The sequence below is a fragment of the Pithys albifrons genome, chromosome 6 (assembly GCF_047495875.1).
Source record: "Pithys albifrons albifrons isolate INPA30051 chromosome 6, PitAlb_v1, whole genome shotgun sequence".
Classification (NCBI taxonomy): Eukaryota; Metazoa; Chordata; class Aves; order Passeriformes; family Thamnophilidae; genus Pithys; species Pithys albifrons.
The window spans coordinates 56,555,178-56,582,316 of record NC_092463.1 but is presented as its reverse complement, the minus strand read 5'-3'; the positions used below and the strand labels follow the sequence as shown (position 1 = coordinate 56,582,316).

Genomic DNA, 27,139 nt, shown 5'->3' with positions numbered 1-27,139 from the left:
CCACAGTGTGTCTCAACCAGACTTGTGTTATTGCCTGTAGTTTGTGGAATTTGCCTTTTTGTGTCCTATGCTGGGGGCAGTACAAGAAAGGCATTATTTCTTCTCTCAAAAATCTGTTATTCAAAATTAAAATGACATAATTTAATTTAAATTAATTCACCTGTAGGAGATGAATAAGGTATACAGACAGGTATTAAGTTTATATGGTGTTTCCTGTGACCATTATGTTATGAGTAGCTATTTTTTACAGTGTAAAATTCTATCAGAAGACCTTTATGATCATTAATTAATTAATTACGTAAATTCTATATTCAGATTTCCTACACCACAGTTCAATTCAGGAATGGCAGTAATGCTCAGCTGCCAGCCAGCTGATGGTAATGTTTTATATCATGTTTTTTATATGGCATTCCTAGAAGGAAAGATGATCTCAGGTGCCATTTGATGCTGTTTGGAGAACTTTTATTCTTTTTTGCTAAAAAGAATTGCAATAAATCTAGTAAGTTCTGTTGCCCTTCCACTAAAAAAGAACTCTGACAGCTGACTAGGCAAGTTTTGTTTGGAAGGAACTACTGAAAACCCACAGTTGCTTTGGAGCACACAATATTTATGTATTTAACTTCAAAGTCTACGGAAAAACCTTTGTCCCATTTCTCAGTTATGCTGCAGGAAGCAGAGTGGGCTTTAGGACAATAACTGTATTTTTCAGTACTGAATTTAGTCTGGGAAACTTGACCTTCTGAAAGGACAGTTTTGTTCAATGCACATCATTACATTAACACAATATTTTCAGACCATGTATGGCAAAATGGAAACTTGTATTTAACACTGAAGAACAGGGAACAAGAGTCAGGTAAATCTCTCTGAATGTTCATTAAACAAAAGAAAACAGACAAAAAAGTCTCCTACTTGAAAGTGTTCTGCAAGGAAACCCCAAGGTGTGATTGTAGCTCCTGTCCACCATCCTTGGCCACATCCTGGTTGCACAGATCCAGAGTGCACCATCCCCATGTGACATGTGTTTTTGGAGGACACTTGTGTGCCTGAGCAGTCCATGATGCTCTGGGTTGTGCAGTTGGTACCACAGGGAGTAGGATGTTGTTGGTTTACACTAGCACAGATGTTCACTGCAGTGTAAATAAAAACCAGTGATGCTCAGCAAAATAAACCAAATATATACTGAGATTGTCCACATTGAGGTGCATAAATGGTACCAACTTCAGCTTGCCCTAGAACCTCAAATTGTGAATTTCAAGTGCTTCAGAAGCTGCCTGAAGAGCAGCTCAGCCTCACAGCAGAGCAAAGCATAGAACTGAAGCAATGCATTTGGTGCTCTAATATAAATCAGCTTTGTGGCAAACCTGAGAACAAAGGAGGAGTGGGGAGCAGAGAGGGTGGTAAATTACATGCCTCAGAGAAAGACTGAAGGGAAATTTAGAGACTAAAGCATTTAGGCTGTCTGATATGGCTGTAAAGTTTTTTGCCTGTTTCCCTCCCTTTCTACCTCTACTCTTCAATGCTCGCAGGCTCGTCTGTCTCTGGTGGCAGCGAAGAGGAACTTGAGACAGCTGTAAGGAAGTGGAATCTTTTGAATAATTCTCAAGGAGAATTACTGAAAACAGAGGTACTTAGTAAAAATGTTTTAGAAGCAAGTTCTGCTGTATATTTGACTTTTTTGTGTGTGTGTGTTGTTTTTTCTGTACTAATGTAGAGGGTTTGGCGTTGGCTGAAGTTTCGTACTTCCTGGTAAGGGCACAGTAGATTCAGCATCAGGCACCAAAATTACAGGTTTGAAGCTCTTGTATTTCCCACAGGCCTCTTCAGGAGAATTGTCCCAAGCTGTGCTCCCTCCAGTGCCACACAAAGCTATGGAAATCAGGCAAGACCTTTCTTTCATGTGTTTCATGTGGCTTGTCATAAATCTGTATTATTTAAACTGTTTAACTGTTGGCATCTTGCCTTGATTGTTTTGGCTTTGCTGTACTTTTGGGTACTTGTGAGAGCAATGTTTGCCATGGAGGTTTGCAGTACTTGTATAAGGTTTGAATTACAGGAATAAATCAGCACTTTTATATATCAGGAGATACACGTACTGTAGTACTTAAAGCTGTAACATTTCTCTTTAAAGTGGGAGCATTCCAGTGTCTTCAGCTAATTTAACTTCGCAAGAAGAATCTTTGGAAATTATAAACAGGTAAGAATGAGAGACTTTAACTGAAATGTGAGACATTTTTCCTTTTAAAAATCCCTTACTTAGTGTTGTTAAGAGCCTTCAAGAAGTCACCTGGAGGTACAAGGTTTAAAGCTGCACACTGGGCCCTGTTGCCTTTCATTGTTGATCACAGGATGTCTGACTTCATCTACTGCAGTTTCTAATACTGTGATGTTTAGACTAAAAATACAACAAAAGAAATTAATCTCTTAATTCTGAAATATTTGTTATATGCAGACATTATGTGATCTGTACAGCTGTCCTGTGTGACACTTGTGGCACATGCAAACATTCCGTGTTCTATTAACTGCTCCTTCTTTCCCTGTCACTTTTTTAAGGGTGCCACAGAAAAAAAAGTCAAGTAGTTTAGAAGATTTGCAGAGTGAATCCCTGGAAAAGGTTGGTTTATTTGTAATCACAATTTCTGGTGGTTAGTAGCACAGCTAAAAGCCAAAGATCAAGTATAAATACTCTTTTTGTTTCACATATAGTAACATTAAGCACCACTCACGTTGTTTGTGGGGGAAAAGCACTAATGATAGAACAGCTGAGATTATTTTTCACCCCATTGCTGGTCTTAGAGTAAACAAACTGGTTGACACACCCATATGTACACACCTAAAATTCAGTTTTTCTCCTGAAAGAGACCTAAGTATTTAAGAGAAATACACAAAAAAATTAGGAGCCATTTTAATGAACTGCAGTATTATTTTGTTTATAGATGTGTTTAAAATGGTCTTTACTTTCAAATCACTGAAAATGTTAAGGCAGCAAATCTGGGGGGTAGTTGAATGTGGAAAAATGGGCATTTCCACATAGGATTCCTTTTTAAGTGTTTGCATGTAACTATGAGTGTTGCTCCCTTAGTTAAAACAGCAGGAGCACTGTTAGTACTTCCAAGCTTTTAATTCCATTCCAGAATAAAGACTTTCTTTTTCGCAAAGTCTCATTACATTGTAGTCCAGAGTCTTGTTTTGTCATTATGTTCACTGGCATTTTTCTGCACTTGAACTACGTTTTGTGAGACTGTTATTGATGCTTATGTACTCAAATTAGACTTAATACTGGGTTACCCACACCCAGTAATGTCACTTAAACCAGTTACTAGTAATATTATTGCTCCAGTTCTTAAATTCTTTTAAATTTTTCTTAAATTGCTGAAGATGCCAGTGACCAAATAGAATTTGTGAAATCTGTGTTGCACTCATTTGATTGTTGTCATGCACGTGTGACAAATCAGAACTAACATTTCATTCCATGAAGAGTTTATGAAGGTCTGTTTTCTTTTCATAACTTTTAAATTATTTTCCTGTCTGAAATTCAAAATCTTAATTTGTCTGTGTCAGATGCTGTCATAAGGCTGTACCTACATATTTATGCTGTAAATCTGCTCTAACCACAAAATCAGGGCCCACAGAGGAAGATAAACCTACCAAAGATCTGAGAGAATTGTAACAAGCCAGCTCCCTTTTCAGCAAGGCACTTAAATGGTGTTCCCTAATTTAGGCATAAGGCCTCTTTTGAGACCTCCCTGTGCATCTGAGTGAGTGGCTGAATGTGAATGTTACAACCAAAATTAAGGCCAAACCCCGTGTTTTGCTGACTCAGCATGACAGGATGCCTTTTGCATTAATTCCAAAGAACCTGTGCTGGCAGCACTGTTTACTGCAGCTATCCTGCCTTGCACAAAGCTCAAATTCCAATTCTTTCCAGCAATAATAATAACAACTTAATAACCCCCCCGATGTCCCTGACCTAGCCATGCTAGTACTTTTATCACTTCATTTCTGCCACAGCTCTTTATGATGCCAGCAGGGGACATACAGTATTGTGTATGTTATTTTATGTCAGTCATTTTCAGATTGTTCTAACCGTTAAACAGCTGTTATGTTTCCCAGCTTAAAGTAAGGCCAGGGGGACCACCCAGAAGCCTGAAAATAGCAAAATTCCTTTGATCACAACAGAACTTATACAGGGTCCAAATTTTGTAGAGTGGAAAATGAATAAAGACAATTAGTATTGAATATTAGATTGAAATGAAGAGATAACAGTCCTTGTAATATATTGTCCATACATTAAGCAGCATCACTACAATAATAAGACTACTATTGATGTTCCATGTATGTATGTTAATACTAACATTTGTCTGTTGCTTTTTTTCCATAAAACTTTGAAATTGCCTCCCCTGAAACTCCGTAGTATGTAGATGGAAAACCAGCACAGCCTGTTGTAGAACAAGAGGTATATTAACTGCAACCTTTCCTAACAATTCTCTGTTGTGATGTGCTGTGATGGTATGGCTGGGTTTTCATTTTATATTCATTTTCTTTTCAAAATGTTTGCATAGTTCCAGTGCTGACAGACTCTGAGAAGAGGGGTAAAGATTTCAGAGGGAAATAGTTCCCTTTTTTAATTTTTATCTAAAACTTATGTGAGTTAAGAAGCTGGAGTCAGTCACTTTCAGAAAATACAGTCCTGATATAAGAAGCAATTTCTCTACTCATACAAATTTTGTTATAAGTTGAGATATACTCCTGCAGTTGCCAAAAAGGAGCAGGAGCTGAGAAAATGGATACTACAACTGCAGGCTAGAGTGCTCAAAGATTCCTCTAGGCTTTGAAATAAGAATAGATAAAGCAGTGCTTATCTCATTATTTAATGTGTCATCCTGTCACAGACCATGTTCTAAAACAATTTTGTTAGAATGGAGTTACTAAATAGGAGCATACTGGATGTTCCTGTATTCTAAGTATGGTTTGCATATTATCAGTACAAAGTTCTCCTATGAAACCTCCATTCTGATACTGAAACATTGAGCAATATATTGAGTTTATTCCAAAACACTTGTTGAACACGTACCACTCCCACTCATGTCAGTTGGAGCTGCAGGTTTTCTCCAAAAGCATCTCTGTCCTATAGTGTTGACAGTTCTGGGATATATTTTTGCCCAGAGTGATGACTCATCCCTCATCGTCATTTGAATTGAAGAAGTCTCAACATGCCATTTCCAAAACTAGACAAGTACCTCTGTGAAACACATACTTTGCCTGGAAAAGTATCTTGTTAAGCTCAAAGCTATCAGATTTATAGGCACGTTCTCATCTACCCTTGTACAAGGAGCAAGATCCCTGTGCAGAGGATCACTTGAACACAAGGAAAATTAAGAGATACTCTATTTTCAGCAAAGCCTGTGTAGCAGTTCCCTTTCAGTACAATACAGTGAGACTTTGAGGGCTGTTTGGGAGCTCTGGTGCCTGTGACACTAAATGTGTACCATAATGCAGGTGACCAAAGCTTATCTTATCTTAGCCTGACATGGACAAAACTTGAGGGGTCAGCAGCCAATAAGTCCAGCCCTAAAATACAGCTCAGTCTATTCCTTTTTTCCCAGCATCTGCCAAAAGCACACCTTGTGCTCAGGTTCTGTAATAGAATTGGCTGTTGTATTTAGCTGTGTATTTGGCAACTGTATATTTAGCTGTAATTATTTTTAAGAAAACTTCATATTTGTAATTTTGTCTATGCAAAGGCATCTCAGTCCTTACAAAAGTTAAATTTCTGAACCCTAACTTTGTTGTTGATTCTTTTACTGTTATTGATGGTGGTGGGAAATATGTTTGAGAAAACTTGAGGTATTTAAATACTTTTCGTTTCAATTCCAGGAAGATAAAATTGTGAGGCAGAAACAGAGACAGTTTGGTGAAAAATAAGGGGAGGGAAATTGTCAGCGCAAAAACAGGTGTGAGAAGTAACTAAATCCATTTTTAGACTATCAAAGTTGACATTGAAAGGACCAAGTAATTATATAGTGCCAGGGTCCTAGAAGAAAAGAAGACAGCCAGAACAGTTCTAATGACAAAAACAGGTAATATTCAACATATATTTTAATGTAATACAGAATCTGACTAAAGTGGGAGGAGCAGGTGAGGGAAGACAAGGCTGTGTCTTAGCTAGAAAACTGTCAGCTGACTTGGGTTTAAAGTGAATTACCTGCAAGCAGGAACATGGAGGCAGTGGTGCAGTTTTGAACCATGACCTTTGAATACTTTTCCCGACTTTGAAAACAATGTGTGCTGGGTTGCAAATGCTGCGAGTGATTTGATTTTGTATTTTTTTCCTCTTGATAAAAACAGACTAAGCCAGTTGTGAAAGGCAGCAAGTACCAAACCTTGCCAGGAAAGCTGCCCCGACCCTTCCAGAACGGAGAGCAGGGAATGCATCACCCTGCAGACGGATGTGGCATGAGCGACACCGAGGACAACGGCGGCCCGGCCCTGAGTATGTGCCAGCCCCTCCCTGAGAGGGCTGTGGGGAGGGGAAAAGGCAAACTGAGGGACTGGGACAGAGCATGGGATATAATCTGTGTGCCGCAACAATGGTGATCTTAAGGTGATTCAGTTAGGGAATGATCTGCTACCTTTTTTTTAATAACATACCAAAAATTAACTTGCCAGAGAGTAAAGGGTGGCTTTAAGTTAGTACTTTTCTGTTGCACTTGGCAACACAATCTGCTGAAGTCATAGACAGCTAAAGTAATGAAGAGAGAGTGTTTTGAAGACTGTGGAGTGCCTTCTGAAAGTCAACAAATCTCTAATTAAAAATCAGAAATTTAAGAGAGGCAGATGTATTCACAATATGAAGAAGCAATATGGTTTTCAAAACATCCTTCCAGTGCTTGAGCTTGATCTGTTTTCTTAAAAACAAGCAAGCAAACAAAAATGCACTGCCAAGTACATCATCAGTGCTTTTAAAAAATGCACATTAGGTTTGTGTACTTAATAAAACAAACAAACAAACTCATTCCTTGCCCTCCCACCACATTTCAGAGGGTGAAACTTTACAACTGGCACCTTGTATTCAGCACTGTTGGTTGCTGGAGCTCGTAGGGACCCACAAGTGAAAATTTACCTTGCTACATGCAGAAAAACAAATATATTGTTATTCCACAACCACAGCTCTGGGGAAGCCTGTATTAATTTCTTTTCAATAACACCTTAAATATGGATTTACTGACAAAAAGAATTACAGTGAGGCACAAAACTAAGTATTTGCCAAGGACTAAAGTGCTTGGCAAGGTCAGGCACAAAAGTATCCCTTGTGATTCTGAAGTGTTTCTTCAATTTAAAAGTCATGTGGGGTATTTTGTTTGGCTGGTGGTTTTTATTTGGTGGGGTTTGGTTTATTTTAAGGCCTCCTGGTCCTAAAAGCTTGTAGGGTACTGTAGTTTCAAGATTCAAGGTTGTGGTTTTTTAGGGGGGTTAAAGAGTTTTTCTGTGGTTGCAATGGCATGAGCCATGCTCTTATGTCTTTAACTGCAGGATTATCCAAGGATGGGTGAACTTGTAAAGGAAAACATTCTTTTTCTATAAACAAGCAATGGCTTCTTAAATACACTGAGAGAATTTTTCATGCAGATTGGTTTGTTTCTTGCATGCACAGTAAACTCATTATTCCGCCAATTCTGCATTTCAGAGGAATTAGACATTGCTTCATTTCAGATACTCTGCAGGCTTTGTGGACCTCTGTACTATATGCTTAATGTGTTTAAACTACCTAAGAATAGTTTAAAAAAAACCGCCCAAAACAGATAATGGATCATCCCTATCTCTTCAGGATGATCTGTAGAGAATTCTTGGGGCTTGTGCATAACTGCTTTTCTTTTTGTTTCTGCTTTTAATGCTTAGCTTACCACTTTGCTCTTCTGTAACTTTATTTTGCTGGTATTTTATATCTTCTTTGCTTCTTCATCTGGCTTTCTGCTTCTTGGGATGACTGAAGATCGCATCAGGAGTGTCAGTGCACCAGTGCTAGGTACTGTATCCAAACAAGATGCAACTTTAACACCAATTTTGCTGCTTCCTTTTTTTTTTCTTTCTTTTTCCCCTCCCTTTCTCTGTGAAATACTAACACTGAGTGGGCCATCCAGTCTGAATTCCTTATGTGCAGTACTGAAATGAAGTAACAGCTTTTGCTGTATTGGCATTCAGATGGGATTTTGTTTTCCTGGTTTCATTATCTGTTCACTGAAGTCAGAAAAATCCCCACTGATTTTGATGGAGGAATTCTGGTATTAAGAGCAGGCAAGGCAAATGTCTGAAGACCTTAAGTGAATTAAAATGTATTCAAAACAAAATTACTGAAATAATAATACTGTTTTACCCAATGCTGGGGTTTTTTTGTATCAAATGTACTGGTTTTTTTCACCTTCTGAGCATGTTTGTTTGTGAGGTTTTTTTAATACAAGAACTTTAGAGGTATTTGTACTTTATTATGGTCTGCATTTAAACATCAGTCTCCCAGACAAAAGCTTTCTTAATAATTAGTATAAAATGTGACTGTAATACTGTTCTTAACCCAGGAGAAACAGAGAACATGGATGGCACAGTAGTCTCAGATGATCTTTCACCTCTTTCTTCAAGAACGGATTCAGGTCCACCATCTCCGTGGTCTCCAGAAAACAGAAAAAGTCCAAAAGGGATCAAGAAAATCTGGGGAAAGTAAGGTCATTTTTTTTTATTCACTCTCAAGGCATTTCAGCTAAGAATGAATCTTAATTCCCAGCAAAAACTACAATTATGTACAGCAAGAATAACCTGACATTCAGGACAAGGGGAGAAAGCAGCTCTGGGATTGCACGGGTGTGTCTGCACACAGGGGTGTAGCAGAACGGATGGGAGTGTTTGCAGAGTTATACTGGTGAAAGAAATACAACACTGCTGTCATCTTAATGCTATTAATTTAGCATGCCAGCAGTTTCATTAGCCATAAAAATTAAATGATAGTAGGTTGTTAGTTACAGAAGGCATCAGGTAAAAACATGAGAGAAAACAGAAGGAACAAAAAGCAGCGGGACTGAGTTCTGTTGTGCTCACTTGATCTGCTTTAGAGACAGCAGCCATTTCCCAGTCTGGATTATTAATTGGATTGAAGTGGAGTTTTTTCGCCCCCAGAGTTAGGTCTAAACTGCATTTGCTGGAACTTCTTCAGCTAGCACTGGAATTTGGCATTTGTGGCTTACAGAAAGGTTAATACAGCTTCTAGTTGTCACTGCAGTTTCCATGCGAATCAATGTCCTCTGACACGAGCTAATAGTACTGTCATGGCACTCTTGTCTTGCAAGAATCAGAAGAACTCAGTCAGGTAACTTCCCTGCAGACGACCTGGGATTGGCAGAGTTCCGCAGAGGGGGTCTCCGTGCAACAGCTGGGCCTCGCTTATCCCGATCCAAGGACTCCAAGGGCCAGAAGAGGTAATGGCCCCTTCTTCACCTTACACAGCAGATTGTGTGGTGGGGTTAAATGGGCTGAACAGCCAAACCCTCCTCTTGTGAAATACATTTTCACTACACACGGAATTTCACAAGAAGTGGAAAGTATTTCTTTGGTAACAGATGTGTCCTGAGAAGCATCCCTGTCTACACTCCTACAGTGCAGGTTCCAGCACTCAGTGCTTGGTGGAATGTCAGAAATTTCACCTTGTCACAGAACAAAGAGTGTTACTATCTCCCGTGAGAACATCTGCATAATGAAGATGAATTTGGCAGTTTAGTTTTTCCTCTTTTCAAATAGAAAATGGGAAATTCTTATCTATCCCCCCAGCTGCCCACAGCTTGTGGCTGGGCAGCCAAATTAACAGGACAGCAGTACCACAGCACCTACTGCAAGAGTGGCTGTTGGCTCTTCTTGCTGCACAGGGCAAAGCACAGCAACAGATTTGCTGCAATGCTGCCCTTGGAACATGATGAGCTTTCCAACATGAACATTCATTCTTTCCTTTTAAGACTTTTTCCAACATCTCCTCTTCTTTTCAGTGACTACAATGCTCCATTTGCTCAGTGGAGCACTGAAAGAGTTTGTAACTGGCTTGAGGACTTTGGGCTCGGCCAGTACGTCATTTTTGCACGGCAGTGGGTGACGTCGGGCCACACGCTCTTAACTGCAACACCTCAGGACATGGAAAAGGTAATCATCTGTCTCTGACTCAAGCAGCCAGACTGTTGGTTGTGTATAACCATTGGCAGTTCTACCTCTCTGAAATGCATAGTATCAATTTTTGTAGATACCTCAGCAATGATAAGAGCCAGAGGCAAAGCAAACTCTTTGTTAATGGTTCTTGTTGCAGGAAATGGGAATAAAGCATCCACTGCACAGGAAGAAATTAGTTTTAGCCATTAAGTCAATAAATGCAAAACAAGATGAGAAGTCTGCACAACTTGATCATATCTGGGTGACACGTAAGTGTTTGAACTCTCATGGAATTGTTTGGAAAGGAATTTCCATGGCCTGCTATCAATGGGATGCCTGATACATGTTTAAGCAGTTACCAGGCATCTTTTAAAAAGCACTGAGTTTCACCATAGTAGAATTGAGATGTTTTAGTGTTGTTCTTGACATCCAAATATACAGTTTACAGTATGATCTTCTACGGGAAAGTCTGTCAGATTGCAGGGAAGAAAACAGGGATGCTCAATCTAGCAAGAGCTACATGATTCTGGAGACAGCCCATGCTCCATCCTGTGCTGCATGTCAAATAACACAGGGGTTAGTATGGACAAAGCTATTTGGTGGGAATTGCTTTAAGGCTACTAGCAAGAGGATGTCCTTTGGAAAGGGGAGTGAGTAGGTGCTGATTCGAGCTACCTGAATGCCTCAAAAGAAGGCAGACCAGACAAAAAGTGGGGAGAGAAGTGTTTCTTTCTCAGTGATATGGATTTGGTTCCCTATTGCTCACTTATCTGCAGGATGGCTTGATGATATTGGCTTACCTCAGTACAAAGACCAGTTCCATGAATCCAGAGTTGATGGGAGGATGCTGCAGTACTTAACTGTGGTAAGCTACAACCCTTTTCCCTCAGTTAAACCAAATTTAACTTCAGAATGAGCAAAAAGTTGTACAATTTTCCTTTGAATGTGAGCAGCTGAAGAATTTTTGCAAGACAGAAATAGTGCCACTAGTAACTCATTTGTGCTGCCTAGTGCCTGACCACTGTTCCTAAGGTACATAAAATTGTTGCAGCCAACTTCTGCAAAGTCCTTCTTTCAGGATCACACTATGATTAAAGGCAAAATGGCCTGTTTTACATGTAACTTCTGCAGCACATTGTTCTCCACATCAAGTTACCAACAACATTCAGTAAACCAAAAGCAGCAAATCCAGTGATTTGTGCAACTCCAAACATGTTAACAGCACAGCATGTACTACATACAGCCACAGTCTTCTTCCCATTGCCCTGCCCAGGTCTGGATAATTAAGTTTCTGGGGTTTTTTTGTTAACTGTGCTATGAAAAGAATGCCTAACTTAGCTGTTATTGAAAGTACAGCTGCTTAAGGAGCCTTTAGTACATGAGCCCAGTCCCTGCTGTTCCATGGATAGGGTGTGTGTTGTTAGGTGTGATGATCCAGCCTGCAGCAGGATGTTAGCCAGATCCAAACTGCCCATGAGCCTGGATTCCACTTAATAGGCTACATGCCCATCTTCATTTTTTTAGCCAGGTCTTGTTATGGTGCAATGTTTTAAAACAACCAGCAACAACAGAACATTTTATCCCCTATCTCAAACCTTCACCCTAAAATCCTTTTTTAAAGTATAAAACCATCATTGTATTTAAACCACACTTGCTATGTAGTTTTATATAAATTACAGTAAGTGTAAAACCATTCTTCTCAGAGGAAGTACCTGTTTGGTATGTTTTCTGTGCCACCTAAAAGGCTCTCTCCTTCACAGAATGACCTTCTCTTTCTGAAAGTCACCAGTCAGCTGCATCATCTCAGTATCAAATGTGCCATTCACGTGCTGCATGTCAACAATTTTAACCCCCACTGTCTGCGCAGGAGACCAGTTGAGGAGGTAAAAGAATGCCCAAGGAAATTAATTTAAGCAAGCCCTAATTCCCTCGTCCCAGCCAAAGGGCACAGAAAGTTAGCAGTGTACAATGATACAACAGAATCATTGCTACTAGGGAATTGCCCCTAAAGCAGTAGGTACACTGCTCTGGAATGTAACATATACTCACTGATAATAAAAATCTACTCAATCCTTAAATGTTTGAGCCACTTACTAGTTGAATCTCATGCACTTCTCTTTAGAAGTAATTTCTATAGTTTAAAAGAAGTTAATTCACAGAGTAATTTAAATGTTTTTTCTTTGCCTGTTCTAATTTTTAACTCTTAAAATCTGTAAGGTTTTGCCTTGTCTGGTCAGCATATCTTACTCTCATAGTAATAAACATTGTCTATGACACTGTTCTCAAAATGGGTTGTTTTTATACCTGTAATCTGTTATGCAGTGTATGGGGTTTCAGCTGTACTGGACTAGACTTGTCAGAGGCTGTCTGAAAGAGGCCTTGAACAGAAACAGTACCTTAGTCAGGGAAGAACTGCAGGAAAGAGGAGGAAAGTTGTTCTTGTCTGACCTGAGGATGCACACTGTGCACATTCAGACAGCACAGGCTGTTGTGTCATCACCTTTTCTGGTTACTTGACAGAATAACGTGTCGCCTTCTGACGTGGTTCAGTGGTCCAACCACAGAGTGATGGAGTGGCTCAGATCAGTGGACCTGGCAGAATATGCACCAAACCTTCGAGGAAGTGGAGTGCACGGGGGCCTGATTGTAAGAATCTGGTGTTTACTACATATCTACTAAAAAACTGTAATATAAAACATCTTTTATCTGATGTTCATCAAGGAGGAGGAAACAAACACATCAGCATGGCCAGACCTTCTAAGGAGCCTCTTTATCTGATCCACACATCTTGATTTTACAAAGGAAAACTAAAATTGAAAAGGAACTGCTCAAACATTTTTTATAGTCAAAACTGAGTGTGCACAAGTGTTTGACAGCTGTACATAAAAAAACCTGAACTGTACCATAAGAAAGTGACTTATTGATAAGGTATCACCAAGTGGTTTTTTAAGTGGTTTTACCAGAATTCTAAGCCATGGTAAATAACTTTCCTGAACTCACAGTGGTCTTGCCAGAAATCAGGAATGACATTTTTTCAATTCAAAACATTCAGAACCATTTGCAGCTTAGTAAAGTCAGAGTTTAAAATACCATGATTCTGCTCCTGTAGAATTTTTGCCAAAATGAAATAATCTTAGAAGAAATTATACGAAATTTATACTCTGCATAGAGCAGAAAATTCTGATAACAAACTTGTTCAATCCAAACAAATGTATGGTTTGTTGATAAATATAAATATACATTTGACTGATCATGTTCAGCATTTCTTATTAATCCTTTCCTGTATTTCCCAAACCCTAGTGAGTATCATATCATAAGTGAGCTATAAAAGGTCTAATGTGGACAGATTGCTTTGTAAGAATGAGAGATCCTCTGATAAGCACTGTAATGATTTACTATTGCAAATATTTAACTATATAAAAAAAACTATCTTGCCCCTTTTAATAGATTCTTGAACCTCGTTTCAATGGTGACACACTGGCCATGCTCCTGAATATCCCACCTCAAAAGACCCTCCTGCGCCGCCACCTCACCACCAATTTTAATGTATTAATTGGACCAGAGGCACAGCAAGAAAAAAGAGAAATAATGGAGTCAGCAGCATACACAGCTCTGACCACCACTGCCAAAGTTCGGGTATGTACTGCCAGCAAAAAGGAGGCATTTCAGAATATCAGGCTTCTCTACCCTGTCTTATAAAGAAAATAAGGGACAAACATGGACAGGGAAAGGTCAGTTCCAGGAGTGTTACATTTTCCTTAATTCTAGATACCAAAGCTTTTAATTTGTGTCTGTTTAAATGAGCTTCTGAAATAAGCATGCAGTCTGTTCTCTCTTTTCTTAGAAGGAACATCATGTAAAAGCATTTAACATCAACTGTAATTCCCATTTTCAAAACAAATGTATTTAGTTCAGAATGTACTTGAATGACCAGAGTATAGCAGTAAATGTAAAAGGGGAGGACTCTGTTTAAAGAACAACCTTGCTTTGTCTTGTTCAAAACTATATGTGTTGTTTTCTTATTTTAGCCAAAGAAACTTGGATTTTCACATTTTGGAAACTTAAGAAAAAAGAAGTTTGATGAATCAACAGACTACATTTGTCCTATGGATACAAACCCAGTTGCCACGAATGGTACTCCGAAAAACTATGGTGGATACAAAGGACTTAGTCCTTTCACTGATAGAGAACTGGATCAGGTGGGACAGACAGACTGATGCCATTCTCATCTCATCCTCTCCATGCATTCCAAAGCTTGCAAGTAACCAAACACTGCCTATAACAATTTGCTACATCCGCATGAACTTACTGAGAAAGTGTTGGCTATGGACACTGGAAAGAGTTCTCTACTAAGAATGTCAGGTTATATTTTTTTAATCAACATCATAATAAACCCCTCCATCTTCAAGCCCTTTTTCAGGACTATGACACCTTTACACGAGGAAGATCAATGTATTTTGACATTAGTTAAGGGGGTGGTTGTAGTAAAAACAAGACTTTTGTACTTCCAGCTTTCATAACTTCAGTATGGCACACAATTTTTTTCATTATCTTTATGGATGGTTTTTAATGTGATAAATTCATTTGGGCAAATTTATACAAAGCTATCAAGTTATATTAAAGTACAACTGGATTGTATTTTTTAACAGACATTAAATGAGATTCCAACTGATTTTTTCTTTTGTTGTGTACAGGGGGAGTAGTTCTGCTTAGACAGTATATGTGAAAACAATGCATCAGTAATGAACAAGATTATTAATAAACCAATACTTAAATAATTCACTTTTGTTATGTAGTGGTGAACATGTGAATGAAGCTGTCTAGACATCATACAGACGAACGATGACTAAAAGCCATCAACTTTTTTTTTCAACTTTGCTGTTGTGTAAAGGGATGTAAACCCTGAAAAATGGAGCTCCCTGGAGCCTTGTGTGAACTTTGACAACACACAAGAGCCAGACAGAGGCATCTGGGGTAACCTACCCTTTCTCCAGTGAGAAAAAACATTTTAAGCCTGACAAGAGAATGGTCACAACATTGAAAAGACTAACTGTGAAGGTATATTTTTCATTTGCATGGTTTAGTGCATCTAACATCTCATTTGTGTTCATTACCTAACCATTGCCTTTTTCACCTTAGTAAAATAGGGTACTGTTACTAAATAGGGAAAATACCAAATCCTGACTGTGATTTGCAGTATGGATGTCCACTGGCTCAGCTAAAAGTTGTGAGGGAATGCATTAACTTTGAGCCAAGAACTTGGCCTGTGCAGTTGTTCAAGCATCACAGAAATACTGGATTTTTCTGTAGGAGCATGGTCTTTCCCTTAAGCATGACTTCTGAGCATGTGGTTATGCTGTGAAATCACAATGCCCTAGAACTGATCATGTTTTTATGGGAAAAAAAGTAGGAAAAAAAGTGGGTCATCAAGGACTCTTACTTCTTACCTGTCAAAGAAGCCCAGCAGAAGCAGTGTTAGAGCATCTGGAAAATACTACTTTTCATTGATAATATCAGTTAGACTTATTCTTTTCTTCTGTGAAACACAGAAGTTTCACGGACTCAATCTTTCTTAACCAGGATTCACTCTTCCCATTGTTAAGTGCATTTTCATGTACCTTGTAGCAGGGAGGCAGTTTTGTTAATGTCTAGAAATCAGCTTTTAAACTTATCACAACTTCATTTGTCCAGGCACAGATACCTCCCAAAGATGCATGTAGAGTGAATAAAATTGCATATGCTGTCTGATTTGAACTAGTTCCTGAATGCTTTTACAGATGGAACACTCAGAAGGCACAGTAATGCAAATAGGGGCTCTTTCTCAAGGCATAAGCCAGCTCACGGTACGTACTCACCTCACTCTTGTTCTAAAGTCACTAATGTAGTTAAGTAAGTGGGTCACTACTCTTGTTTAATACCTCCTTATAGCCTGGTTGGACATTTGGAAAAAAAAAATCCTGCTTACAAATTGCTCTAGAAATTAAGATTCATTTAGGCCTGTTTAAGTTTTCATGAACTCTGCTTTAATACAAGGACAAATATTCAGCCCCTTAAATGAAAACAATTTGTCAAAGATTTGCATCACCAAATGTCTCAGTCACAGCAAGGGCTAGGAATGAGGTACAGATTTGAAAATGTACATGAGCTCAAGCTCCATGGAAAACAAAACAACCCCTCATTTTTCATTCCTCTCACTCCACAGAGGCTAATTTATTAAAAAATGAAAATAAGGGACTGAAAGATATAATGAGGAATTATATAACATAGTTGAGTCACATGCCACACACAGAATCTCTCAGGATTCCCTCAAGCAAAAAAGTTTACTTAAAGCTGTATTGAAGCAATGCCTTTTAATTGTGTGCAGCTCTAACCCCCTCTGTCGTGAGCCTGCTCTCATTACAGCTGGCTTTCTGGAGCTACACGGCCTCTCACTGAACATGCTCACTCCTCCCTATCCTGTCTTTCCAGACGCTGTTAAGCCAGGATGAAATGCTGAATGACAGTAAGTTTTTAACACCTGCCTTTGAAGACTGGAGATGATGTTGCAGCACGGCCAAGAACACGACTCACCTCATGCCTGTCAGGAGTGGCCAGGAGCAGCTGGATGCTGTGGTGCAGGAAAGCTTTACCTCTTTTCTGCTACTGTGACTTACCACGTAGCATTTAATGTAGCCACACATTAGAGGTAACTGCTCTGTGCTGTTTTTCCATATAGTGTAATATGAAATAGGTGTTGGGAGAAGAATGGGACTCAGAGCCAGAGTCTGGAAAGCCAAGACTGGCAAAATGCTTTTACCTTTACATTCAGTCATCTTTTACATGGTATGTTTCAGTATGGTCATAGGAAAGACCTTTTGTAATTTTTTATTTTTATAATTAACTTGTAATGCAGGAATCATTAGTACACTACTGTTCCCTGTGGGCTACCATCAGAGGTACCCAGAAACTCAGATGGATGCTGGTGAGTGCAGCAGGGAGGGCTCACTCTGGTCTTGCCAGACTGGTTCCCATAAAGGATTTTAATCTTTCATCTCTTTCCCTAGCACAGGCCCTGCCCTCTTTTTAATCTAAGTCAGTGCAGTGTAGAAAGGGATGAAAGGAACATAATGCTGTCCATCAAACCCTTGATTTTATCAGGAGGGTGACAATCTTTACCTGACACAAAAAGATGCTGAACAACTACAGCAGAAAATTTTAACTCCAAGACTACCAGAAAACTACCATAATAAAAACAAATATTTATTTCTTTAAAACACCTGACAAAATAGATCTGTTGCTATGCTGCTGAGCTAGACATGACTGGAACAGAAGGAAATATGACTTTCACTGCTTACTTGAGGGGCTGCTTGAAGATGAAACTGTCCTTTACAGCAGCAATTACTTGTGACATCTGTTCACATGTGCCTCTCCTGTATTAATAAGCTATTAACAAGCTATCTTAGTAAACAGGGAAATGCCAGACAAAAATCTGCTTAGTTGTGAGGAAAAGATTTTATATCTGGCTGGTTTGCATTACTCTCTCCTTGCTGGCTGCAGGGTCTGGGTTTACATACTAACATAGCTTGAGGACAGGTCACCCTCAGCCACAACACTCCCAAATAAAAGGGACATCTCCATATTGTCCAGAGTATGCAGCAAGGACTCTTTGAGAACTATCAGTGGCACTTTTTGAAGGTGACCTATATCCTACTCCTCACTCCATGAGTGTCTCATGGCAGACCCTGGAGTGTATGGTCAGATTTAAGCAGCCAAATATGATTTGTATTGTTCAAAATGGTAAAGCCAAGGCAAATCCTTGTCAGTGAAAAATTAAATGATAATGGAAAATCCAGAAGAATTAGAAGGCAGGCTGAAAACATCAGCAAACTACAAATCTCTAATAAAAGGTATTAAATGTACCAGTCTAGCAACGCAGTCAGTGCTAGTGCCCACATCTGTTACCACAGGCATTTGAAATAGTTGGCCAGGTTAATTAGCCAGCAGACTTATTACAGTACTGCAAATGGGATAAGCTGCTCCACAGACAGCCTAAGTATCACTGGGATATTCCAAACAGATTTTCACATCTTTCAAACCTGTATTTATAAATCAATGTGGTGTTGTGCTAACTTGGCTGTGAATAGTAAGTCTACAAAAGTATTGATTTTTTTTTAATGTAAGTAGTAAGAAAGCCTAATTAGCATAACCCTGGTATAAATTATTTTTCTTTTGACAGTTATGAATAAATTTTGGATGATCCTTTATCTCTTCCTGACTGTGGAATGATTTACTACAAATGCAGTTAGCTGATCTCTCATCAGGGTCAGAATCCCAGTGTCTTTCCTTACATTATTGCTACAAATGTAGCTGATAAAGTACAAAACCTCTATGTCAATTTTAAAAGAGTAGATTCCTCCAGGTTTGCTTTAGAGGAATAAAAATACTTAGTAAACACATATATTAGCTGCTGAAGAAACAAGTCTGCTGGCCTGGGATTGTCAGACCCTAAACCAAATGTGGTGTGAACTAATTCCTGGAAAGCAACGTGCAGCACTTCAGGTACTGAAGGCTGAAAATTCAGTGCTAAGTGGTAAAAACACTAAGATGAGGCATCAGCTGAGTGTAAGATTGACTCAGCTTGGTTTAAACTAGGTAAAAAGAAGCCATGATGTCTTCTGAGCACAGAAAATTTCTTAGCAAGCACTAAAAGAATGGCATGCAAATAAAGCAACACCAGTTGGCAGTGCTTTGTTAGCTAAAGCTGTTAGAAGATAGCATGAAGGCACATAATCCTCCCAAATACATTGCACACCAAGGAGAATTTCTGTTAAAATAATAAGTAATTTGCACATGGCTCAAATTCTGTTCACTTTTTCAGTAGTGACTTCTTAGTCCCTGATAAAGGGTTGTAAAACAGCATTAAAAAAACAAACAAAAAAACCCCAAAGCAACTGTGCTTTGTACTCTCCTTCCCAAGGATTCACTAAACAAATTACCTATGGAGCAGTGAAGTGATCCTACACCAGTTTTCCAACCCATGTTAAAGAATAAGTGGTTTTATCTCTCTCTCTACCTCTCTGATTACACTTATTTTTTTTCCTCAGAATTCATGTTTCATACTAACTTAAGAGGTTAGACAAAGTTACTTCCACACAACTCAAGATGATTTCTCAACTTCTTGGTAATAAAACATGCAAAGGTAATTATGAAGTTATAAACCACAAAAATTACATTCAGAGGTTAAAAACAAACACACACACACAAAAATACTGCACATTTATGTATCAGTTGTTCCTGATACGTACTTACAAAAAGGTATCAGATGGCATCAGTGTTAATAAGCAAATGTACTGCTCTTGGGATAGCCAAGCTTGTCCAGGTTGGGCTGACAGGCAAACTGAATCATTGGTGGTGGCCCACACATGAGAATGAGGGTCTCACTGCTGGGGGGAGGGAGGTGAGCTTTCATCATGTCTGCTGTGACAAAGCCAGAGCTGTACTTCCAATCTGAAACAAAGAGATTAAACTGTTAGTTTGAAACTCTGTACAGTCTGAAGGCTTTTTAAACTGCATGTTGTATTCACAAAGAACTTACATTGGCAAGTAGGAATGCTCAAGTTTCAAAGGAAATACAGTAGAGTTCAACCCCTAAACCAGCCCACAATTAATGCTTTAATACATACACGTGGCAGCTGTTTCACCAGAACCTAACCTAGAGCTGCTGAAAATTAAAGATGGGCACGTATTTATGGGTATTAAGCAATTTAATGCCAACAAAATGCTATGAAACTGGTCTTGGAGACAGCCCAAAACAGAGCTGAACTTTTGCTGAAAAGTGCCAAAAATTCGCACATCCTGAAATACATGAAAAGATCCACTGAGTAAGGTGTCTGACCCAAGAGGAGTTAACTGTGACTTCACACTCCACAGGCCCACCTGGCTTAGATCACTTTTGAAAACAGGGCTTGTGCTAAGGTGTTTTTTCTGAGGAGTGGGGCATGTCTTTGCTGTTTAAAAGTATAAAACAGGCAGACTTGTTAATACTAATGTCCCCTTGAACAAGAACGAAGCTCTGCCTGTTGTACAGCAACAAGGGAAGGCATTTCCATGTGTCCCAGCCTACCTTGTGGAGGTCTGTCCAGGGTGTACCATAGGACAAACTGCTCAGGATGCCTCTTTGCAATGTCTTCTAGCTCAGCTCTCAGCAATATATCACTTTCTGTCTGCAAAATGAAACTGCTGTTTAGCTCCAAACCATCCCAAGAGCCCTCTGGTGTGAGCTCATCTGGCATTCCAGACAAATGCAATGATAACTTATGCAAACAAGGAAGTTATTTGGATTCCCCTCTCTCATGATAACAGCTATCATTATTCTGTAAATTCAGACTAAGAAAAACAAACTGTGAGACTTATTAGCCACTTAAACACAGTCCGAAACAGGACAATCTGGGCAGCTTTTTAATCCAGGCTACAGTCACAGTGAGCTGGATTTGTCTCTGACCCTGGAAAATACGGCCCTGGACCAACATGATGAAGGTTAACTGTACCAACTGATTAGCAGAAACACAGCCTGTTGCCTTGAAATCAGTAAAGGAGTAAGATGAGGAGAGGGATCAGTATCTGGTCATAGAATTTATTCCCTAATACAGGAATTAAGTAAGACTATGAGGAGACACCTCCAAAACAAATTAAATAAGATCATGGAAATCTATGACAGAACCATGCAAGTATTTATAAAGGGCCTTCAGGATAAATTTTTAATTCTGTTTAAGTAACTTTAACCCAAGACAATATATTAATAACTTACATAATAAGCATTTCCACCTCTTCCCTATACTGATCATTTTTAAATGTGCTATCTCAGATGGTATTTTCTCAAAAAAAGCTGGGTGAAAATGCAAACCGAAAAACACTGGAAGAGTAGGAAACATCTGTCATCAGTTTAAAAAGCTCAGAGGCCAGCAAAAATATGGGCTGTTAAACAAGAACAAACAGAAGGGTCAGAGCACTCACCTGATTGGCGAAAAGCAGGTAACATTTTGTGGAGTCCTTCGGATCGTTTGTGATCTGACGGATCAGCTGCAACATAGGAGTTATTCCTGTTCAAAAAAAAAGACTGGTTATAAAATTAGTATTTCTTTCTATGGCTACAGTGTCAATGCTGCCTTCCTTCAGTCTTCAGTGGGAGCTTGTTTTGCACAGGGTGACGTATCTCTGAATTTCTAACCCACACCAAAAGCAGAGTTTGGGGTTTCTATCACTACCAATAATTTCAAAACAAAACCATAGTACTTGTATACAGGGCTTTCCTCTTCATCATAATCTGTCACATGCAGTAATTTCACCCTCAAGACATTCTCCTGAAATACTCTGTCACTGAGAGATGAATTGACTTCTCTGAGGTCACAGGGTAAATCAGTATTCAAACCCTGATGTTGCCAGGCCCCCAGGACTGAATTCAAGCCACTGAAACATCTTTGTGTTGCCAAACACTCATACAGATCTAAGTACTCTTTTAAGGTACAGTGATAGTCCTTCTATGCATCCATAAAGGCATTTTCATTCTCTAGACATTCCATGTGATGAGAATGGTTTTACCTGTTCCTCCAGCAATCATCCCAAGATGCTTTGCAGACTTTTTCTCTGCTTCAGACTTCTTGTTAGGCTTGATAAGAAACGTGCCTAGAAGAAATATTCAAAACCTATAGGTACATTAACTTCCGAAAAAACATGGATATACATTCCATGGGAATAAACTACTACAGCCTATCAATTAAGTCATCTTCTGGAAATGCTCGATGGACTCAGCATAGGACTGAGCTCAAGGAGCGGAAACCTCTTTGACTCTGTGAACTCCAATCCCTGCTTTGAACAACAGATTTACTCTTTCCCGGCTACCCAACATTGCTTCTAATAAACTCCCACATCACTGCCTAAAACACAACTCCCACAGGTGAATGTCAGTGGTAGCTGAAGGCAACCACAGCCCCTGCTATAGAGAAACAGGTTTCTTAGGCCACTTCATCATCCCCTCTTGCACTATGGATGTAGCCATTTGTGAATGCCCACAATTAATGGACTTGTTATTAAACCAGCATCAAGCAAGAACCCCTGCAAAGATTAGGCTTGGGAATTTTGAAGCCTTGCACAATTATCAAGTTTTTCATTGTTGTAATTAATTTACAGTTAATGAGATCCCCATGGCACCCACAGTCAGCTGGGTGACTGCCTTAGTGTACCTTGTGATGAGAAGACCTTGCCAATTTCTACTGCTCACATGGGTACACCATTCCTTCAGAACTATCACAAAATCAGGCAGCTCGTAATTAAATTCATCTCCGAGAACCAACCCAAATAAAAAGCCCATGGAAAGTACTCTATATGAAAAAGTACTTGACATATTCCACTCTTACAATATCCATAACTAGCAACAAGCTTTCCTAGCTACTACTTTTTAGAGCAGCCAAAGCAGAGCAGAAAGGAACATCTGTAAAACACACATCATCCATCACTTCCTCGGAGATGTAGAAGATTCATCAATATATTACTGACCACAGGAGGTCATGACTCAGAGAAGCACTGAGCACTTATCCCCCCTGAGGTAAGACTTAAATGCACAGCTCCTCCCAGTTGAGATCAGTGCAAAATCTTTCACTTGCATCTTACAAGAGGATTACTTCTCTGGGCTTACTCCTCACAGTCAATTCAGACCTGGCTTGATCATGAAACAGAGCTGGGTCTCAGTCAGTGGGTTACTCAGTAAGAACACTGAGATTCTCTCCTTTCAGGCCACAACCCCACTTGTTTAAGAAGCATCTGGAACATCTCCCTTCATATGTATAGCCAAGGCATTATTTCTAGTGCAGACTTCTCAGTCATATTCTGCAACAGTAATTTTTTCTGATTTAATGATATTATCCTAGAAGTGAGACAATCATCAGTTATCCCTTACACAAAGTAAAGACAAAGTACTCTTTCCTGTCATACCAACTCTGACAGGCTCTTAGTCAAGTCTAGAAAATGTGGATTTTTCTATTTTTTTTAAGATTCTCTGCAAAATTGTCAAGTTTTATAAAACACCTCTGAAAATAACCAATAGAAGTTCCTCCCTTTTACTCTCCCACCTGTGTCACAGTACCTGCCCCCTTATATACAAGGAGTCCATTTGGCCCTCTGAAATCAATAGTATCTCCAATCTTCATGTTATCCAGGTACTGGGACATCTTCCCACCTTCTGGGAACTTGGGATTCACATTTTTGTGGTAGACCTGCAAAAACAATAATTTTGTACGATATCAACCACTAACTTTCCTACAGACAGTATTACAAACTGTAGAACACAACACTGCAGGTCTGAAATTTAGCACCTTGAGAGGGAAACTGAGACAACTCTTTGCTCTCAGTTATCTGCTGAGCCTTGCAACAGGAAGCAGCCAAAATGAGTATAATGTGGTGTTGTGCACATGCTCCTCTGCTCTTTCCAGCCAGGCCAACAGGCATGGGTGGCAGGCAGATTACCTGCACGTGCCCTCAGTTCACTATCACTTCAGCAAGAACCTTATGTCACCCCATTTTTGCAACTGCTCCGTCTGAAAACAGCATTGCTGCATCCTTGTAAGACTTTCCCAGAGACTCAGCCACACAACAGCTATTTCAGCTTTCAAAGCACGTGGGAAATGTTAAGTAGTTAATAACAATTCACCACACTTGTAGCATGAAGAACAGAGCATACAAAAAAAGCCTGGATTTTTGCCTAAGGACAAGCTCTGTTGTAGAAAAGGATTAGAAAATCCAGAAGTCCTGGGACCAGATCATCCTGTGTTCCCTAGCTTAAAGGATTTCCCTTGTTTGACTTGTTTTCTCCTTGAAGCTATTAGCAGTTAGCATTAGCAGCAGCACAGCCATCCTGAGGGAGAGGGATCAGTTTTCATGCACTGCCAAATAAAAGATACTGGGGAAGTTCCTGCAGTACTGCCAAGGAAGTGATTCCCTTCTCCATCCCTGTTTTCTCTCAGTACCACACAGCAGATACACAGGATACAACTTACTATTCAAGGATAATGTGAAATAAGTTGTTTGCCATGCAGTCACCCTACCTGAAAGAAGATAAAATTTGAAGACTAATTCAAAACAAAGTATTTCACTAAAATGAAGTACTTGCCTTCTTTCCAGTTAGCAACTTATCTATATTAAAGGAAAACAAAATTTACCTTTATAATTAAATCAACATAACCTTTTGTCTCATCATTGGAAACTGGGGTATAGGCTCGAATCACCAGATTGCCATCGATTTTTGCAGAAAGGTAAACATGTTGGCCTAGGGAGGAAGAATTACAATCTGATTATTTTTTCATCCCTGGAGGACAGGGGAGAAAGGCAGGTACTGTAACCTGTCACATGCACACAATGACAGAGAAAAATCTTTGCCATATAAACACTGTAAAAAACATCTGGATTCTTCTTCTTCAGCAACAGTTTCTGGAGAACAGAGTAACTGAGGAGGGCTGGTAAGATCCAAGGAAAGTAGGAAATTGATAGTAAAACAGTGATATAGAGAGTTTGTGGCTCATTCTCAAGTGCTTTCTCTATTTTGGGAGCTACTGTTCTCATATTCATTAATGAAGTGGACATTAAGGATACACCAGTTCACACAGGAACAGACATGAGTACTCCTGTTTAACAGCAGCAACCTCTCAGAACAAACTTCCCAGAGATCCTGCACCAAGACCTCAAGAACAATACACTGGGCTATGTTCCTTCTCCCTATCTCCTGCCTCCACAACACTGCAGCTTCCACAGAATTGAGTGCTGCTGTCCACAGAGAGCTCTTTGCCCAACCTACTGCTCCAAGAGGTACAGTCCAAAAGGCCCCCATTTCTTTCTGCAGATTAAAAGAACCAAAACCCCTTGCCAAGAGCAGTGTCCTTAGCCCAAGAGCACCCATCGAGAAGAGTTCTATGGGAAAACAAAAAGCAGGAACACTGCTGGCAGAAAACACCTTTTATTTTTAGCAAAATGATCCTGGTAAAAAGTGAAAGGCAGGAATCTCCCAGAAAGTAATCTGGCCCATACACTTTCAGGATCTTATTCCTAAATTCTTAAGAATAAGGTTTAGATAAATACAACCACTACACCCCAGTTGGTTTATCATTTGTCTAGATAATGGAGGCAGTTCAATTACAAACCAAAAGAAAATTTGCAGAAAGACGGCTGCCCTTGACAGGCATCATGCAAGGACACACTCATAGCATGGAATGGGAAGACACTGACACTTGCTATCCAGCACAGGATACTGTGAAACAGTACAGAGCAAACAGACTGCATCTGCCATATCTGCAGATCAGAGAGAGAGACTTTCCCCTGCAGAGATGACCATCAATTCAAGGTCCAAGGTTCAGTGCTATCAGTGCTCCAGGGTACAGGAAAGACGACTGTGCCAATCCTAGCCTGAAATTAACTTTGTGCTACAGAACTCAAGACAAAGTTGCACAGAAAGGTGTGTAAATCAAAGATAAGTACATGCACAGAAAAGGTTCTAAATATTTCAGCACCTTCTACATACAGTAGTTGTATTCCTTCAATAGTTACAAGCTTCTCCGGCAGAAAACTTGTTCTCTTTCTCATTTACAAGTGTAACTATTTTCCAAAAGCATGAGGCCAGCTGACAATAAACTGAGGGCACCAGCTGGAGGCAGAATGCAAATAAGAAATATGAAAAAGCTTTGATAGGTACTATTCTTGCTTATATCCTGACTGGTGATGAATTCCCTCAGATTCAGTTCAGTTTCACTGCTCCTTCCTAAACTACACCACACAACTGAACAGAAGCAGAACAAAGCACACACAAAAGATCGGAAATACAACCCTTTGGGAAACCTGACATTCCCCTCTGAGAACAGCAGCATTCAGATGCAGCTTTTAACCCCTTACTTTGCCGAGCCTTAAATTCTCAGCTAGTTGAAGCCCAAGAACTATGAGTACACTTACAAATCCTAAAACCAGAAATATATGCAATTAAGTATTTCCAGCACTTACCTACAGGTAAACCTAATATATGACCTGTTGAAGGTAGTCCAAATCGGAATTTCTTAGTATCGTGACTGATTTCCTAAAAAAACAAAGTTAGAATGAGGTCAGCATTACCACTGCTTTGAACTATGTTCAGGACAATACGCTTCAGTAAGCCTGTTCAGTATTGCATGCAAGCCAAATGGTGGGAGAGGACACAGAAACGGCTTTGAAAAATAAAGTTTAAATAAATCAGAAGTTTTAGAAGCAGTCTTTTAAACTTCACAAGGAGTGACTTTTGCCTGCCTGCGCAATCGTGCAGTGAAACTGGAAACTCTCCATTGCCCAAGGCCAGTGAGCGCATTGCCTGACTGTGGCCAAAGATCAGGCAAGACGGGGCGTGCAGAGGCACAGGCTGCACACAGAGCAGAAACCCAGGGAGAAGCATAGCCAGGACTCAAGCACGCCGAGCATACGAGCCTACTCTCGGGAAACGACCGTGCGCAGCCGGCACGGATGTTTTACACGTCCTGCTCTCCCCTGTGGAAGCATCGCGTAGTGGCTGCGGATGTCAGAGCCGCCCTCGGAGGGCTCTACGCCCTGCTCGGGGCACCAGCCCACGAGAAAGAGCCCCACACCGCCCCCAGCGCTCGGTCACCTCCTTGTCCAGCAGCCGCAGCGGGTACTTGGCGAGCGGGTCCTGCAGGGTGATGGGGCCGCCCGCCGTCCGTGCCCTCCCCCGGAGCAGCAACAGCAGCAGCGCCGACGCCGCCACCACGCCCACGGCGATGGCCACGGGAGCTCCCTGCGAGGAGGAGAAGGGCAGGCGGTGAGGGCACAGCCCGTGGGCTCCCGCTCCCACCCGAAACCCCCCGCACAGCCTCTCACCACAAGCCCCTCCATGGCCGCCGCTCTCCAGCAGCTCTGCCGAGCCCGCCCCGCTCTCCGCGTCCTCCGCGCGCCCCGCCCCAGCCCC

At 40.2% G+C, this 27,139-nt stretch overlaps 2 protein-coding genes across 9 annotated transcripts in view; one reads left to right on the top strand and one right to left on the bottom strand.

Annotated features, from left to right (window-relative positions):
• PPFIBP2 (PPFIA binding protein 2) overlaps nucleotides 1-18,419 on the top strand; it is a 102,180-nt gene extending 83,761 nt beyond the window's left edge. For 5 of the 7 annotated variants that reach the window (XM_071559020.1, XM_071559023.1, XM_071559021.1 and 2 more), the window contains 15 exons: nucleotides 1,527-1,624; nucleotides 1,815-1,879; nucleotides 2,129-2,194; nucleotides 2,551-2,611; nucleotides 4,412-4,453; nucleotides 6,346-6,490; nucleotides 8,571-8,709; nucleotides 9,333-9,461; nucleotides 10,023-10,173; nucleotides 10,334-10,445; nucleotides 10,953-11,041; nucleotides 11,937-12,059; nucleotides 12,697-12,822; nucleotides 13,624-13,812; nucleotides 14,205-14,956. In XM_071559020.1, the coding sequence (XP_071415121.1) occupies nucleotides 1,527-1,624; nucleotides 1,815-1,879; nucleotides 2,129-2,194; nucleotides 2,551-2,611; nucleotides 4,412-4,453; nucleotides 6,346-6,490; nucleotides 8,571-8,709; nucleotides 9,333-9,461; nucleotides 10,023-10,173; nucleotides 10,334-10,445; nucleotides 10,953-11,041; nucleotides 11,937-12,059; nucleotides 12,697-12,822; nucleotides 13,624-13,812; nucleotides 14,205-14,393 (1,724 nt within the window). In that variant the 3' untranslated portion in view covers nucleotides 14,394-14,956. Of the gene's footprint in view, nucleotides 1-1,526; nucleotides 1,625-1,814; nucleotides 1,880-2,128; nucleotides 2,195-2,550; nucleotides 2,612-4,411; nucleotides 4,454-6,345; nucleotides 6,491-8,570; nucleotides 8,710-9,332; nucleotides 9,462-10,022; nucleotides 10,174-10,333; nucleotides 10,446-10,952; nucleotides 11,042-11,936; nucleotides 12,060-12,696; nucleotides 12,823-13,623; nucleotides 13,813-14,204; nucleotides 14,957-15,953; nucleotides 16,020-16,644 lie in introns of those variants that run through there. The other 2 variants (XM_071559025.1, XM_071559022.1) reach the window with 2 other exon arrangements.
• CYB5R2 (cytochrome b5 reductase 2) lies at nucleotides 8,460-27,135 on the bottom strand. Of its 2 annotated transcripts, none has more exons than XM_071559028.1 (10): nucleotides 27,052-27,135; nucleotides 26,822-26,968; nucleotides 26,191-26,263; nucleotides 24,366-24,472; nucleotides 23,294-23,423; nucleotides 21,754-21,837; nucleotides 21,169-21,254; nucleotides 20,279-20,378; nucleotides 19,461-19,662; nucleotides 8,460-8,700 (listed from the first exon to the last, which is right to left on the bottom strand). In XM_071559028.1, exons 1-9 carry the CDS (start codon nucleotides 27,064-27,066, stop codon nucleotides 19,490-19,492), a joined length of 915 nt encoding a protein of 304 aa, XP_071415129.1. In that variant the 5' UTR covers nucleotides 27,067-27,135; the 3' UTR covers nucleotides 8,460-8,700; nucleotides 19,461-19,489. The 2 variants fall into 2 exon arrangements, with proteins under 2 accessions (XP_071415129.1, XP_071415128.1); XM_071559027.1 differs by having other exon boundaries at nucleotides 19,465-19,662.
• Between the last annotated feature and the right edge of the window lie 4 nt (nucleotides 27,136-27,139).

Excerpts from the sequence above, each read along its gene's own strand:
- CYB5R2 (XM_071559028.1), bottom strand. Across the intron at positions 24,473-26,190 it reads TATATTAGGTTTACCTGTAG|GCCAACATGTTTACCTTTCT; the intron begins GTAAGTGCTGGA and ends CTTCCTCCCTAG. Across the intron at positions 21,255-21,753 it reads GATGATTGCTGGAGGAACAG|GAATAACTCCTATGTTGCAG; the intron begins GTAAAACCATTC and ends TTTTTTGAACAG.